Below are 13336 nucleotides of genomic sequence, written 5' to 3'. Positions count from 1 at the left end.
GCCGCCCGGCCCCCGCCGCCCCGCGGGGAGCGCCGGGCGGCGGCGGGCGCGGAGCAGCGATCCCGGAGCCGGCGCGGCGGCGGGGAGGGGCGGGGCGGGCGGGCCCCGCTGGCTGCCCCTGAACGGTTCGGCAGGAGGCGAGGGCAGCGCCGGGGGCCGCGGGAACGCCACGGGGCGCCGCGCCCGCCTCCGCAACCCCTTCTACCCGCTGACCGAGGAGTCCTACGGCGCCTACGCCGTCATGTGCCTCTCCATAGTGATCTTCGGCATCGGCATCATGGGCAACATGGCAGTGATGTGCATCGTCTGCCACAACTACTACATGCGGAGCATCTCCAACTCTCTGCTGGCCAACCTGGCCTTCTGGGACTTCCTCATCGTCTTCTTCTGCCTGCCGCTGGTCATCTTCCAGGAGCTCACCAAGAAGTGGCTCCTAGAAGACTTCTCCTGCAAAATCGTCCCATACATCGAGGTAATGGCTGTGGGTGGGGATGCGCGGCCCCGGGCGTTTTCGCGCAGTCCCCGGGCGGACTGGCCGCGCTCGCCCGCACAAGGGAACGCGAGTCCCGAGCTCCTCTCTCCGCTGCTCCCTCGCCGCAAGCCTGACCTGTCGGTCATTGCTGTCGGCCCGGGGATGTCTCAGTGCGGCGTGGTCTGGGTTTCACGGGCGCTCCTGCGGCACAGCGGGGCCCCGGCACGGCCCCGCACTCATCGGAGGCGGCAGTGGCCGCCGCCGTCCAGCGGCACCGGGATTTCTGTGGCTCAAGCTGAGCGCGTCCAGCGCTTCCTGACACTCGCCGAGAGTTCTGCCAAACTTTCCTTGCTCTCAGTAATCCTGTAAGGCATCCTCTCAGAATTAGGAGGAATTTCAACTTTTTTGCTTTGCTGTTTTCCTAAAGTCGAGTGAATCAGGAAAGCGGATGGAGGGAATGAGTGGAGTAGCTTGTAAGAAAGTGATTGTAAAAAGCACCATGAGCAGGATGTATGGGCTCTTAATTTGTATTTCAGCGTTCAAATCGCACATTTATTTAGCTTTTTCTTTTTCTTTTTCTTTTTTTTTCTCCTCCCTTTAAAAAAAATACCTCAGCTCCATTTAAACTGCAGCTTCTTGGCAGTTGTTCAAAGGCTCTGTCAGAGAAGCTCCCAGACAGCTGGCCGGAGTCCTGCCGGCAGCGCTCAGGTTGTCTGCTTTATTTACTGGAACTGAACGCTAAGGCTTATTGGTAGGATGGTAGCCTGTAGTTCTGGCTGACTCTGCTGTATTCCCAAAACCTTATGTTCAACATTATTCTGTAACTGAAAGCTGATGAAATAACTGTTGATCCTCTTGTCCTAAAAATGAGATATTAGAGAAAAAACAAACAAACAAAAACCTAGACAAAAAGTCAACACCTCATCCCCCAAAAAATGAATAACGCAACCTAGTATTAATACAGAGTATCAGTTTCAGCAGAACATTGTTACAAAGTAACACACAGTTAACTTTCAAGTGGTATTTTTAAGAAAGTGTTGAGAAAGATGAGCTTTGTAGCCACTAAATTGTCATTGCTTCTTTCGTATGTGATACAGTTTATTACTGGTGATATTGAACAAAGGGTGGAGCTGTGCTACGCTTAGATGAATTCTAGGCTGGTAGTATACCACTGAGTTTGAAAAACTCAGAGTATACTTAATTGATTTGCATTTAAGAAGACATGATGCAGTAAATATGTGTTTATTGAGAAACTGAAAGGAGCTTCTAAAATTTCTGAATTGGATTAGTGGTGTTTCAAGAGTAATCATTTCAATTACAGTAGATACAGTAGTTTGCGTTTCAAGGACTTTCCTACAGCCACATTTCACGCTTCCTAACATTTTTTGGTGCATCCACATGCAAAATAGAAGTAATTCTTTGTAATACCCATTCTAATTAAAGATCAGTAATTTAAATGATTTGCATGACCACATTATTCTTCAAACTTAGTTGCTTATGCTGTGCCTGGCTTTGGGCAGTAGAGGGTTTGTCAAACTGAAAGCAGTTTAGCTGAAATGTAGTTGCTGAAATTCAAAACTGTAATCCTGAAAAATGTTCATCTGCTACTGTACCCCTTTATACTTCAATATAACCTTATTTTTTCACTTAAAAGTTCTGTAGATGTCTAGAGTTAAAGTCTTATTCATGAACTGGCACCAGTCCAGTTGAGATGGACCAGTAGCTTGGTCTCTGTCTTAGGCTTAATTATTACTGGTGTCTATAAGTGAAGCATTTTCCTTGTCCCTAAGGAAGTATAATTAACGTAGATCTAAGGTGCAGATATAAAAAGATACAGCCTTGGGGTTCTGCATTGCTCCCAGAATTGTATATTTTTCATTCAGTGGTCATTAAATATTATATGTATGTAAAGTATATTCATCACTTGAGAAAGTGTACGTAAAAGGCTGGATTTCCCCCTCTATAAATTGTAAGAATGAGTGGCAGATACTAAACGCTACTAGTGGATCATGACTCTTCATGGTTTGCCTTGAGCTTGGCAAGAAGGACACTATCCTGTAAATCAGAATTTGACCCTGCTGAGGCAGAGAAGGCAGTTAGAGCAAAGGTTCACCACTTTCCAAGTGTTTTCTAACCTCACAGGCATTACACAGTGACACTGACACCACCAGGAGCAATGCAGATAGGGAGCATGTCATGAAATCCACCCATATACGTGAGCAGCTGCTGTTCCTTGCTCTGGGTTGTTCACAGGAGTACACTCATCTGGCAACTAAACAACACTGTCTTTTCCCTTGTAACTCACCTGGGCAGGCTCATCCCCTTCTCACACAATGAGAGAAGGATGAAAGGAAAGCTGTAGACAACTATCTTCAGGAGAGGTTTCCAGACCTTTGTGAAATACAAATAGAAGCATATTCCTGAAGATGGACGAATTTTAAGCTGTCTGTGTTTTCTCTAAGTTTGCCTAGTGTTTGGTTCTTTTAAGTGTCTCTTAGTTCCATGATTTGCATCTCTTTTTGTTACACATCAGTTCGCCTCGTCCACTGTTTAGTGAGCTGTATGTCTCACCCAGATTTGTATATCCAGAAATATCTTACTTTCAAGCATCAAAGACCCTTATTGGCTTGAGACCTCTGTCATACCAGCTTGTACTTTCAGAACTAGGGGACAGGGGATGTCTGATTATCCAGATCAAGTGATGCAGTGATCACAGCATTTTAACGTAATTCAGGCATGCTTTGTTTTATGTCAAAGGTTTCAAGTGATTCCGGTGAGATACCTTGAGTTTTCTTTGTTTAAACCTCTTGAGGCCAATTGGTTTTTATTTGTGCTGTTTAATGGCTACTGTGCAGAATTTCAGCAAAGCATCTGTTACCAGTGATAACACATATGCACACACAGTCTGGGAAAAATGTTTTATGGTATCTTCATGTACATTTGTATAGGTAAAAGTTGAGCTTCCAGCAGTGGAAGGTCTCCACGATATTTGATTTAAAGCACTGTTTTCCTATACCTAATAAACATCTGTGACAAGTGCATTAAGTAGTCATTTCAACCATATATTGTATCACAGTTTGTTCATTCTAACCCGCAGGTTTGAGTGTACTCAGAGGGAACTGAAAAGAGTATTAGAACAACTAATGCAGCTACTCTGCCCATAAGGATGTGTGGAGATGTGCTTTTCCTCTACAGTTTTAATCCTCTGCTTAACTGTTCTTAAAATTTTGCCACTTTTTCTGCAGATGGTTCAGAAGTTTAGTTTTTGTGCATGTCTGAAGTGTTTACCTGCACACTGTGCTTATTTTGTCTTCATATCATTTTCTCAGCATCACTTAGAATCAGGAGATATGGGGTAAATCACAATACAAAGACAATGACTTTGGCTGATACCTGCTGATGTGGGACCCTTTTCATTTTGTTTAAGCACACACAGTCTTTTGAGCAATGTAGTTCCCTACTTACAGATTTATTCTAGGCCTTAATAGAAAGAAGTGTATGTAGTGGATGTAGACAAAATCTGTACTGGTACTGTGCTTCTGAATATTTTACAGCTGTTAGTACTGTGAAGTAGAGTTGCTATTTTTTTATTTTAATTCTGGAAGGTGGTAATGAAGAGATTAAATAAGTTGTTTAAGGCCCAGAACAGCTTGCTCAATATGACAAATGTCGGCTAGGACTAGAAAGTATCTTTTGGAAGCTTGCTTAATTTGTGTGCATTCTGCTCTTGGAGATTACACTGGAAGCTCGATGAGTTTGGGGGGGGTCATTAGAAGTAGGCATCCCATTCTATACCAGCAAATTGCATCCAACTACTTATAGTGGAGTAAAGATTTAGAACTGGGGAATAGTCTAGAGTGAGGACGTGGAGAGGCTGATTTACTGCCCTGTGCAGTCCAGCACAGACCAAGAAGTTGCTGAGGCCAGTAATGGTACACAGCTCTCTGCTCAGTTCTGGTAAACATGACCCCCTCTACCTTTCTCATACACCTCACAAAGACAAGAAAGACAAAGTTTGTGGTGTCCTCATATGGACCATATCATGCATATGAGATGGGCATGGCTCTGGAGCAGGCTGACAGGGAAAGCCTCTGAAAAAGGATGCTCAGTCTCTGCATGTACTTTTGGCAATCAATTTGTGGCATCACTCCTGTTTCTGATGGGTAACTTCCAGCTCAGGAAAGCTATCACAATTAGTATTCTTAGTGGAAAGCATAGGGATTGATTTGGCCTGGAATATGAATTACTCTCTTTCCCTAGAGCTGACCCTCCAAGGCAATTTGAGGTGAGGCTTTTTCCTCTTTCTCTGTTTTACTTGACAGAGGTAAGTTAGAAGCACAGAAAAAGTGACCATTCTCTGCCTGTTCCAAAGCTGTCAGAAGAGATCCCTATTTTAAGTTTCACTTTGGGGAAGCAAATATGTTTTTTATGGGAGTATATAAAAGCTGTGTATTTTCTGTCTTTTCTGTGTCTTTTGATGTGCGGCATCTTCTTTGTGTCTCTGCTTTGACTCTAGTCAGAGCTATGCTCCTGAACCTCCAGTGAGTCCTCTGGGTCGTAGGCAAAGATACTCAGAGATGTTTGCAGTTTCAAAGCTTCTTCATGAGAGTTTTCTAGGGCAATGGCTACATGTGTCTTTTACTGAGCGGAATAACTTCAGCACTTATCACACAATAAATAATTATTTAAAGCAGAAGTGTTAATATATCTCTGCCCTTTAGGTATTAATGGCATAATTATAGTGTCTGCCATGTTGGTTGTTCTGTTAGTCTTTCTTTCCTCTGCAAACCCTGTCTACAGGGTCTTCTGAGTTGTCCATGAAAATTTGCCTTTGGCTAAACTTTGCATATGGCATTTCAGCATGGAAATGAATTTGTGTCAGAGTAGGTCTAAAATTGGGTCAGTAATATTTAAGTTACATATGTGTGGAGAGGAAAAGGCAGCATCTGCTATCCCAGCACCAATGACTGCTCTGAGCATTGGGATATCATTTCTCCATATGACAGGATTTTTTCCTGCAAAGCAGGAAGAAGGAGATTTTTAGCAGTAGTTCATGTTGTTAATATTAAGAATTAGTCCAGGAGTCCCTTATGTAGCATGATGAGAATTAGATCCTCAGTGGAGATGATGCTTGTTTCTGTATTAAAAAAAAAAAACGTAAAATAAATTTACCGATATGGTAGCATGGTAGAGTGCAAACAGGAAAATGAACAAAAATTAAATCCTTTTGTGTTTTGTGATTTTTCCAACCCCCAGATAAGTATGTAGTGTAATAATGAGTATTTCCAGTGCCCTGATGGTCTGGTTGGCTTTCGCTTCCAGCAGAATTCAAGAGCAGCTCGTGGAATTGGATTCCAATTCTGAACAATATTACTCTTAGGATATCATCATGGCTAGGCTTCACGAACGAAGATTTGGGTCTCAGGATATAGAAAAGGATAAATATCACACAAAGCATGTGTGCTCTGTGTCCCCTTGATGCAAATGTTGATAGTACTACAGCATTGTACCCAGTGTTCAATGTGTGTAGAACATCTCTGTGATAGTAGTTTCCAGAATTACCATCTTATCTTTTAGATAGTTAGAGTGATGTCGATTTTTATCCAGGACGCATAAGCGAATTGATAATGTCAGAGGGGTACACTGGCACCAGTTCTCCTTAGCTGCTGAATTACTTTTGCCACACCGCAGTAGTGTTTTGAGTGACCCTTCCCTATTTTAAAACATAAAGCCATTAATGTTTAATAACACTTCTTGGAAGAAATACTGTGAGACTTATTTTTTTTCTTTCATAGTAATGACTGTTTTTCTTGCTTTTGTTTTGTTGGGTTTTTTTGGGTTTTTTTATTTTTTTTGGTTGTTTTGGTTTGGGTTTTTTGTGAGAGGGTGGGACTTTTTTATTAGAAGAACAGAAACCAGAAATTTAGATAAATGTTAAATAATCATTTGCAGTAAAATGATCTTATTTTGCAATAGTCCAGTCTTATTACTGGGCTCTCTACTGTAAGTGTAGAGTTGCACAAAAAAAAAAAATGTATTGTGATCTGTACTAGCTTTGTTTATTTATCTTAGGCAAAACTGACAAATTTGGAGGAGCCCCCATGGTATGTTGCATTAACATGCTCTAAAGCTATGAGGTTTGATGTGGCTATAGAACAGCCATAATAAAATGATAGACTATAATGGCTTCAGGGAGAAATTAGTCGTTTATATGATATAATAGGAATGGATATAAAGAGTCTACAGGGTGTTACTGAGAGCTCAGAGATGGCCTGGCTAGTAGTTATCAACCTTTTCTGTAGTTCAGCTTTCCCATTACAACAGGAAAATGTTTCAAATACACATCTTGCCTTGTAACAAAGGAAGGAAGAGTGCCCTGTAGTTTAAGAAACTCTGTGTTATCCATATCAAGTATATTCCATCTTAGAAAATCCAGTTTCAGCTGGTAGAAGCAGCCACTTCTTGTAACACTTCTAATTTATCTTGTTCCATATAAGCTTAGTCTGCATTGTTTCCCCTCACTTCTCCATCAGGTGTGCTTGAGAAGATGATGCCTGACATGATTAATGGTCCCTCTCATTTCCAGCCTTGAGTTGCTCATGGCCAGTTGATTTGCATTTTGTTACATTCACTGTCCTTTGGCTTAAGTAACTTTTGTATCTCAAGATAGATTTATCTGTAGATAGCAGCAATATCGCTTCTTGGTTTTCGTCTCACTGGATGGAATGACCCAACCTCTGTTTTATATTCACTTACAGAATTTGGTCTTTGTTGACCTTTTCACCCAAGTCACCTTTTCTGATTTCCTTTCTGGTTTTCATCACCTTTATCTGATCAAGCAGAAATTAGTGAGAGAGAATTGAGTCTTATTTCCATAGCCCTTGCTCACTGTACTACATCTTCACTGGTCAGCCAGAGACACTGCTCCTAGAGGCCAGGGCCAAGAGCCATGGAACCACAGGGAGTAGAAGTAGGACAAGCCAGGAAAGGCCTGAAAATATTTCAATAATTGTTAAAGTTTGTAAAAGGGGAATGAATATGTTGGAGGGATGGGCAGGAGAAATGGTACAATTAACCTGAGCATTTCATGAGTATTTACTGGTGGTTTTCTCTGGGCTCAGTTGCCCGAATCAGTTTGGACACAGTTGACTAACAGCGTGGTGAGCTAATGACTGAAGGTTTATGCAGTGTGTGGAATGAGCATCACAGTGCCCACTAACATCCTTGTCAGTGCAAGAGACCCTCCTTGTAACGATAATGTCGTCCTGTGTATGTGTATGCTATAGCTGGTAATCCCTTCTACAGTGATTCTCTGCCCAAACAGTGTGGGTATTTCCTCAAGGCAGGGGTTCCTTCACCACCTTCTCAAAGCAGATTGGTGGTCCTTCAGTTGGAAACTTGGGGACTTCTCTGATTTCATGTAAAAAGGGAAAGTTGTAAACTGATGTCATCCTGAATGTCTAGAGACTGCAGGAGAATCTTCATAGGGACCATAGGGTAATAAATCAGACAACTAAGTGATGATCAAAAACTACTGAGCCTGAGTTGCCCTTGCCTTGCCTCATTTCCTGCCATGTTGTTGGAATTAAGACTGCAACAGTACATCAGATGCTCAGCTGTTCCAACAAGAAGAGCACCATTAAACTCCATGCAGCTTTGTACCACTTTACGACTTGTTAATTTGTGCTTTACCTACTCCCTGTCAAGTGAATTATCTTCATTCTGTGGTTATTTCAAGGCCGTGTATCATATTAAAAAGGAAACTTCTCTGACTTCTTCCACACTTTCAGCTTAACTCTAATTATTAGTATGACTGGTATGAAGAAACAACCCTAAACTGAAATTGTGTGAACAGGCAGAATGCATGTTCAGTTCTCACCCACGTAGGTTTTGAGCAGCACCGATTGATTTTGCTGGCTATTACTTACGGTCTGCATTGTGGGTAAGTAATCTAACCCTTAAATTGCTGTAGTGCATTTAAACAAGTCAGCTGGAGTGAATCTGTGTTCATATGCTTGTATGATTGTATGGTTTTTGCAAGCTTTTCCGTTGCATCACTAACTCCACTGATCTATAAAAAATAGGAAACCATTGCCTGTTCCAGAGAAACACTGGCTTTGTTTAGCTCGTTTCATCAGTAAATCCATAGGAGAGTTTTCAAAGCCATCTTCCAGTATTCTTAGTTGTTTCCTCTTGCTCTATTTCACTGTCTTAAACCTCCAGGTTGCTGGTCAATTAATGTGACAGGAACCCCGTAGGTTATGTTTGTTCACGGTAGGCATGTCTTCTTTCATTAGTCCAGCCCTAACAACTGTAGAGTTTTAATGTCTTAGCTGCTGTGTAACAGTCTGTTTGCAATGAAATGCTAAAGCAATAGAAGTGTGTGAGTTGGGGGCAGGGGAGAGGCTCATGTAAGAGCTGAGAGGGAAAATGTTAATTTACAGAAACTCAGGCTTTCTTCTGTTCTGCTGATTTTTATTTCCATCCCTGTTTATTTCTGAATTTCAGTTATTTTCCCGTCTCCTGTAATTGTAGCAAGCTGCCCTGACACTTTTGTTATTCATCTTGCATATTCAGGCTAAAGGTTTTGCTGTCACTAAGAAATTTGAATACTGCTCACACATTTGAATGTTTTGGAAACAAAGTCACTAATCTTGAATTTACAAATGTCACTCTCAGCTGTGATGCAGAAAAATCATATTTCATTAGCTAGGTTTATCACTGTTCATTAAGATTTCCCTGTAACTGTAATTTTTCTTTAATTGTTTTTATTTTTTGCTGTATTTACCAAGCTTTCTTTGAATCTTGTCAGACAGTTTAACTTCCTAAATCAGTATGTTTGCCTATTAAAAATGTTTACAGTACTGCCTTGTCATCATTAAATATTCCTGAAAGTTAATTAGTAAGAGATTGCATCTTACTTGTTCAGTCTTTTAGGAAACTGCTTCAAAGAATTCTCCAACCAAGCCAATGTCTGACAGTTCTAATCCCAAGTGCCTAATATTTTCCAGTGATATTCAATTTTAGCAATCTGATATGGCCATTAAATATGGAAGGCCAAAATTAATGATACATTTATATAAATGTGCATAATTGTGCTATCTATCTTTGCAGAACTTTTTACAAGAGATGCATAAACAGTGATATTTCAATATTATGGTGGAAATCAGAAAGTGTTTTTATGTCTGCCTGTATGAAATTGAAATCTATCATTACACATCAAATTTTGATAAAATTATAGTGAACTGCCCAGTATTACCTTAGATTTCCCAGTTAATTGCACAGACACATGGTTTATTCGTAAACATTCTTTACGTTTATTCAGAATGTTAGTTAACAGTTTCTTTTCTTCTCCATCAACACATTTGCAGCATAACACAAGCATGCAAACCCAAGAAAATAAGTGAATTAAAATGCAATAGGGCACTTAATCTTTCTCCAATTGAAGTTAATGGGCATTCTGCTTTGAATTTGAACTGAAGTTGAATTTATTGTTAATAGAATTAGGTCAAAATGTATATAGTCATTTTGCAAATTTCGTTTTTAGAAAATTGAATTATGAACAGGAAAAAATTATAGGAAATGATGACGTGACAGTACAAGATATCTACTCATACATAGAATGATGGTTATTAAAGCTAGAGAACATAAGCATTGCTCTGTACTTTTTTCTCACAGTATATATAATTGAGAGCTCTGTCCAATCCATCTTTAAATCATTTAAAGACTGAAACTTTGTCCATTTCTCCTGGCCTGCAGTACACTCTCCCACAGGATGTTTCCTACGAAATTGAGCCTGGATTTTCCTGTAATTTTTTTTTTCTAAATAAAATGTTGAATATAGATTATTAGAGCTCAACTATTATAGTGAAGGTTCCAAAGTTAGACTTGGGAAGTCTGAGGATTTCAGGTATTTATGTGCCTACCTCCCATCAAAATTTCATTTAAAAGTCTAAGTCCACAAAATTAGTTGTTGGACTCTACTCAATTCAGTAGGTGCCTAATCCAATCCCCAGGAAGTTTTGTAGATGGGCAAGGTTTCAATGTTATTATCCCCTGCATTGTTGATAACTTGTGTTGGTAAGTTCGTCCTTCTGATGAAGGAAGATGCTCCTATCTCCCCTTTTGATTTAAGATTCCAACCCCTGTGGTAGAACCAATCTTTATGAAAAACATCCCTTAGAAAAAAGTAGGGAAGGAAAGGGTTTAGTTTTAAGTTTTGCTCAGTTCTTATTTTATTTTCCACTTAGAGTTGCACAGGTGCTTGCTTGGGTCTCCAGGAGAGGATGACACCAAGTTGGAACAAGTATTTTTAGGCAGAAAAGTAGAAGGATGTACTCTTTCTGAATGCATGCTGGATGATAGCTGAGTGAACACTGGAAGCTAAGTTCTGTTTGTGATGTTTCTTTTGCTGGTGCTCAGCACCGTGGTGCTTAACTGTCTCCTACACTGATACCCCTGAACTATGTTTGCCTTTGCCTTTACTGGTCAAGTGGCTAGACTTGACTAGTGTTCCAGAGTACAAATTGAGCTATCTCTATGGAAGAGTATAAACCTCTTCCAGAGAAAAGCTCAATGGTAAGAGCCTTCATCCAATGTACAATATATTAATTCCCTCTTCAGCCTGAATGAGTTCAGGCCTTCATCTTCTGTCTCTAAGAAGACTGCCATCAACAGGGCAACAGGGGACTTTTGAAGGATATGATGTTTTCCCACTCTCCACTGATTAACAGACTGTACCCTTGTAGCTGTCTTTTCTCTTCTCCCCCTTTTTCCTTCCTTTTTTTTTTTTCCCCCAGATAGCACCTGTATTAAATTGTGTTTCCTTTCCTCCTTCTCAGGTGGCCTCTCTTGGAGTCACCACATTCACACTGTGTGCCCTCTGCATTGACCGTTTTCGTGCTGCCACCAATGTGCAGATGTATTATGAGATGATCGAAAACTGCACCTCGACAACGGCCAAGCTGGCTGTCATCTGGATAGGTGCCCTGCTGCTGGCACTGCCAGAGGTGGTTCTGCGCCAGCTGGCCAAGGAGGACCCCGAGTACAGTGGCAGCCCCCCGGGTGAACGCTGCGTGGTGAAGATATCCACCGCACTGCCCGACACCATCTACGTGTTAGCTCTCACCTACGATGGGGCACGACTCTGGTGGTACTTCGGCTGCTATTTTTGTTTGCCTACCCTGTTCACTATTACCTGCTCCCTGGTGACAGCGAGGAAAATCAGGAGGGCTGAAAAGGCTTGCACAAGGGGGAACAAGCGACAAATTCAGCTGGAAAGTCAGATGAACTGCACAGTGGTGGCTCTGACCATTTTGTATGGGTTTTGCATCATTCCCGAAAACATTTGCAACATTGTGACTGCCTACATGTCCACAGGGGTCTCTCGACAAACTATGGACCTCCTCCATCTCATTAGCCAGTTCCTTTTGTTCTTTAAGTCCTGTGTTACCCCAGTTCTCCTCTTCTGCCTCTGTAAACCTTTCAGCCGGGCCTTTATGGAGTGTTGCTGTTGCTGCTGTGATGAATGCATCCAGAAGTCTTCCACAGTGACAAGTGATGACAATGACAATGAGTACACCACGGAACTGGAGCTCTCTCCTTTCAGTACCATCCGTCGCGAAATGTCCACTTTTGCCTCCGTGGGGACTCACTGTTAATTTACTTTAGGACTTTTTATTTCCTGTATCTTTTTCCTTTTTCTTTTTTGTTTTTTACTTTATATTTTTCTTCTTGAAACAAAATGCAGGAAAAAAATTACTGTTGAACACTACTCTCAAAACCAATCTGTGTATTAACAGTCATGCTTTGGAAAATAATTTGTTTGGTTATTAAAAGGAAAGAGAGACAAGGAGAGTCAGCACTCAGTTTTAAGTCATGATATTTTGTATGGTGCTAAGATTTCATTGCTTGGGGAGGACGGTCCATATCGATCCACTTTTATTTAATTCTATAGTATTTTTTTTGATAATCACTGCAAAATGATTTGTAGACATTGTGGGCTTTGCAAGATGGTTCACGTAAAAGTTGTAGTGGAAAGTATTTGAAGGTAGTTTTAATCCAATTACTGTACACTATTGTGAGAGGACTTGGACTTCAGAAAATTTATAAGTAGCATAAAAATAAATGAGGCTTTATTCTTTAACTTCCTTGTCAATCTGCATTTAACAAAGACATCTATGAGTACTATTAAATTCCTTTAATAAGTAAAAAAAATCTTTGCATAAAATAATATAAATGACCATATTTAATTAATATTTGGATACTTACCCTTGGAGGATATAATTACAGTGTTCAAGGAAGATGGTTATAATGGTATTAGATTTATATGAGTGGGTTTTTTTAATGTTATATTATGAAGGTCCAGTATGCCTCACTGAAAATTTTTTTAACCTGCAGGTATACAAATCTGAGTTATTTTATACTACTTACAAAGAAACATTCATTTTATCATTGCATTTTGTCTTGTGTGGTTTCAAAATCAAGTTTTTTTCCAGTTTGCTATTGGTTTTACATTGGAATTTTGTCCTCAGTCTCTGTATATATAGCTCCTACTAGCTTCAGTGAGTCTCATTGCAGAGGAAGGCATTTTTTGCCAGAGGTTTGCTGACAATAAATGTAAGGGACTGAAACATGTGGAGAGTGAATTCCTTCTTTTTTAAAAGGTGTAAACACACTTGGACGCTTGGGGCTTGACCCAGAGCCCATGGCAGTCAATGGAAAGGTTTCCATCAGTTTCAGAGGGCTTTGAATCAGACTGGCATCTCCTATTTATTCTGGGATGTGTAGCATGAATATTAATCACAGGGACTCTCTATACTGATTATAAATCATGCTGCCCTCACAGAGAGGGCTATTCATGAG

General features: G+C 40.6%; 1 protein-coding gene across 1 annotated transcript in view; it reads left to right on the top strand.

The window, feature by feature from the left end:
- The window catches only part of GPR37 (G protein-coupled receptor 37), a 14458-nt gene extending 1352 nt beyond the window's left edge, over positions 1-13106 (top strand). The window contains exons 2-3 of the mRNA XM_027639885.1: positions 1-472; positions 11314-13106. The exon at positions 1-472 is cut by the window's left edge and continues 3 nt beyond it. Coding sequence (XP_027495686.1) covers positions 1-472; positions 11314-12132 — 1291 coding nt within the window. The 3' untranslated portion in view covers positions 12133-13106. The remainder of the gene's footprint in view (positions 473-11313) is intronic.
- Positions 13107-13336: the final 230 nt, after the last annotated feature.

The sequence above is a fragment of the Corapipo altera genome, unplaced genomic scaffold, assembly GCF_003945725.1.
Source record: "Corapipo altera isolate COAL_440 unplaced genomic scaffold, ASM394572v1 1b, whole genome shotgun sequence".
Lineage (NCBI taxonomy): Eukaryota > Metazoa > Chordata > Aves > Passeriformes > Pipridae > Corapipo > Corapipo altera.
Note: the sequence above shows the minus strand (reverse complement) of the source record. Positions and strands in the feature narration are given on the sequence as shown.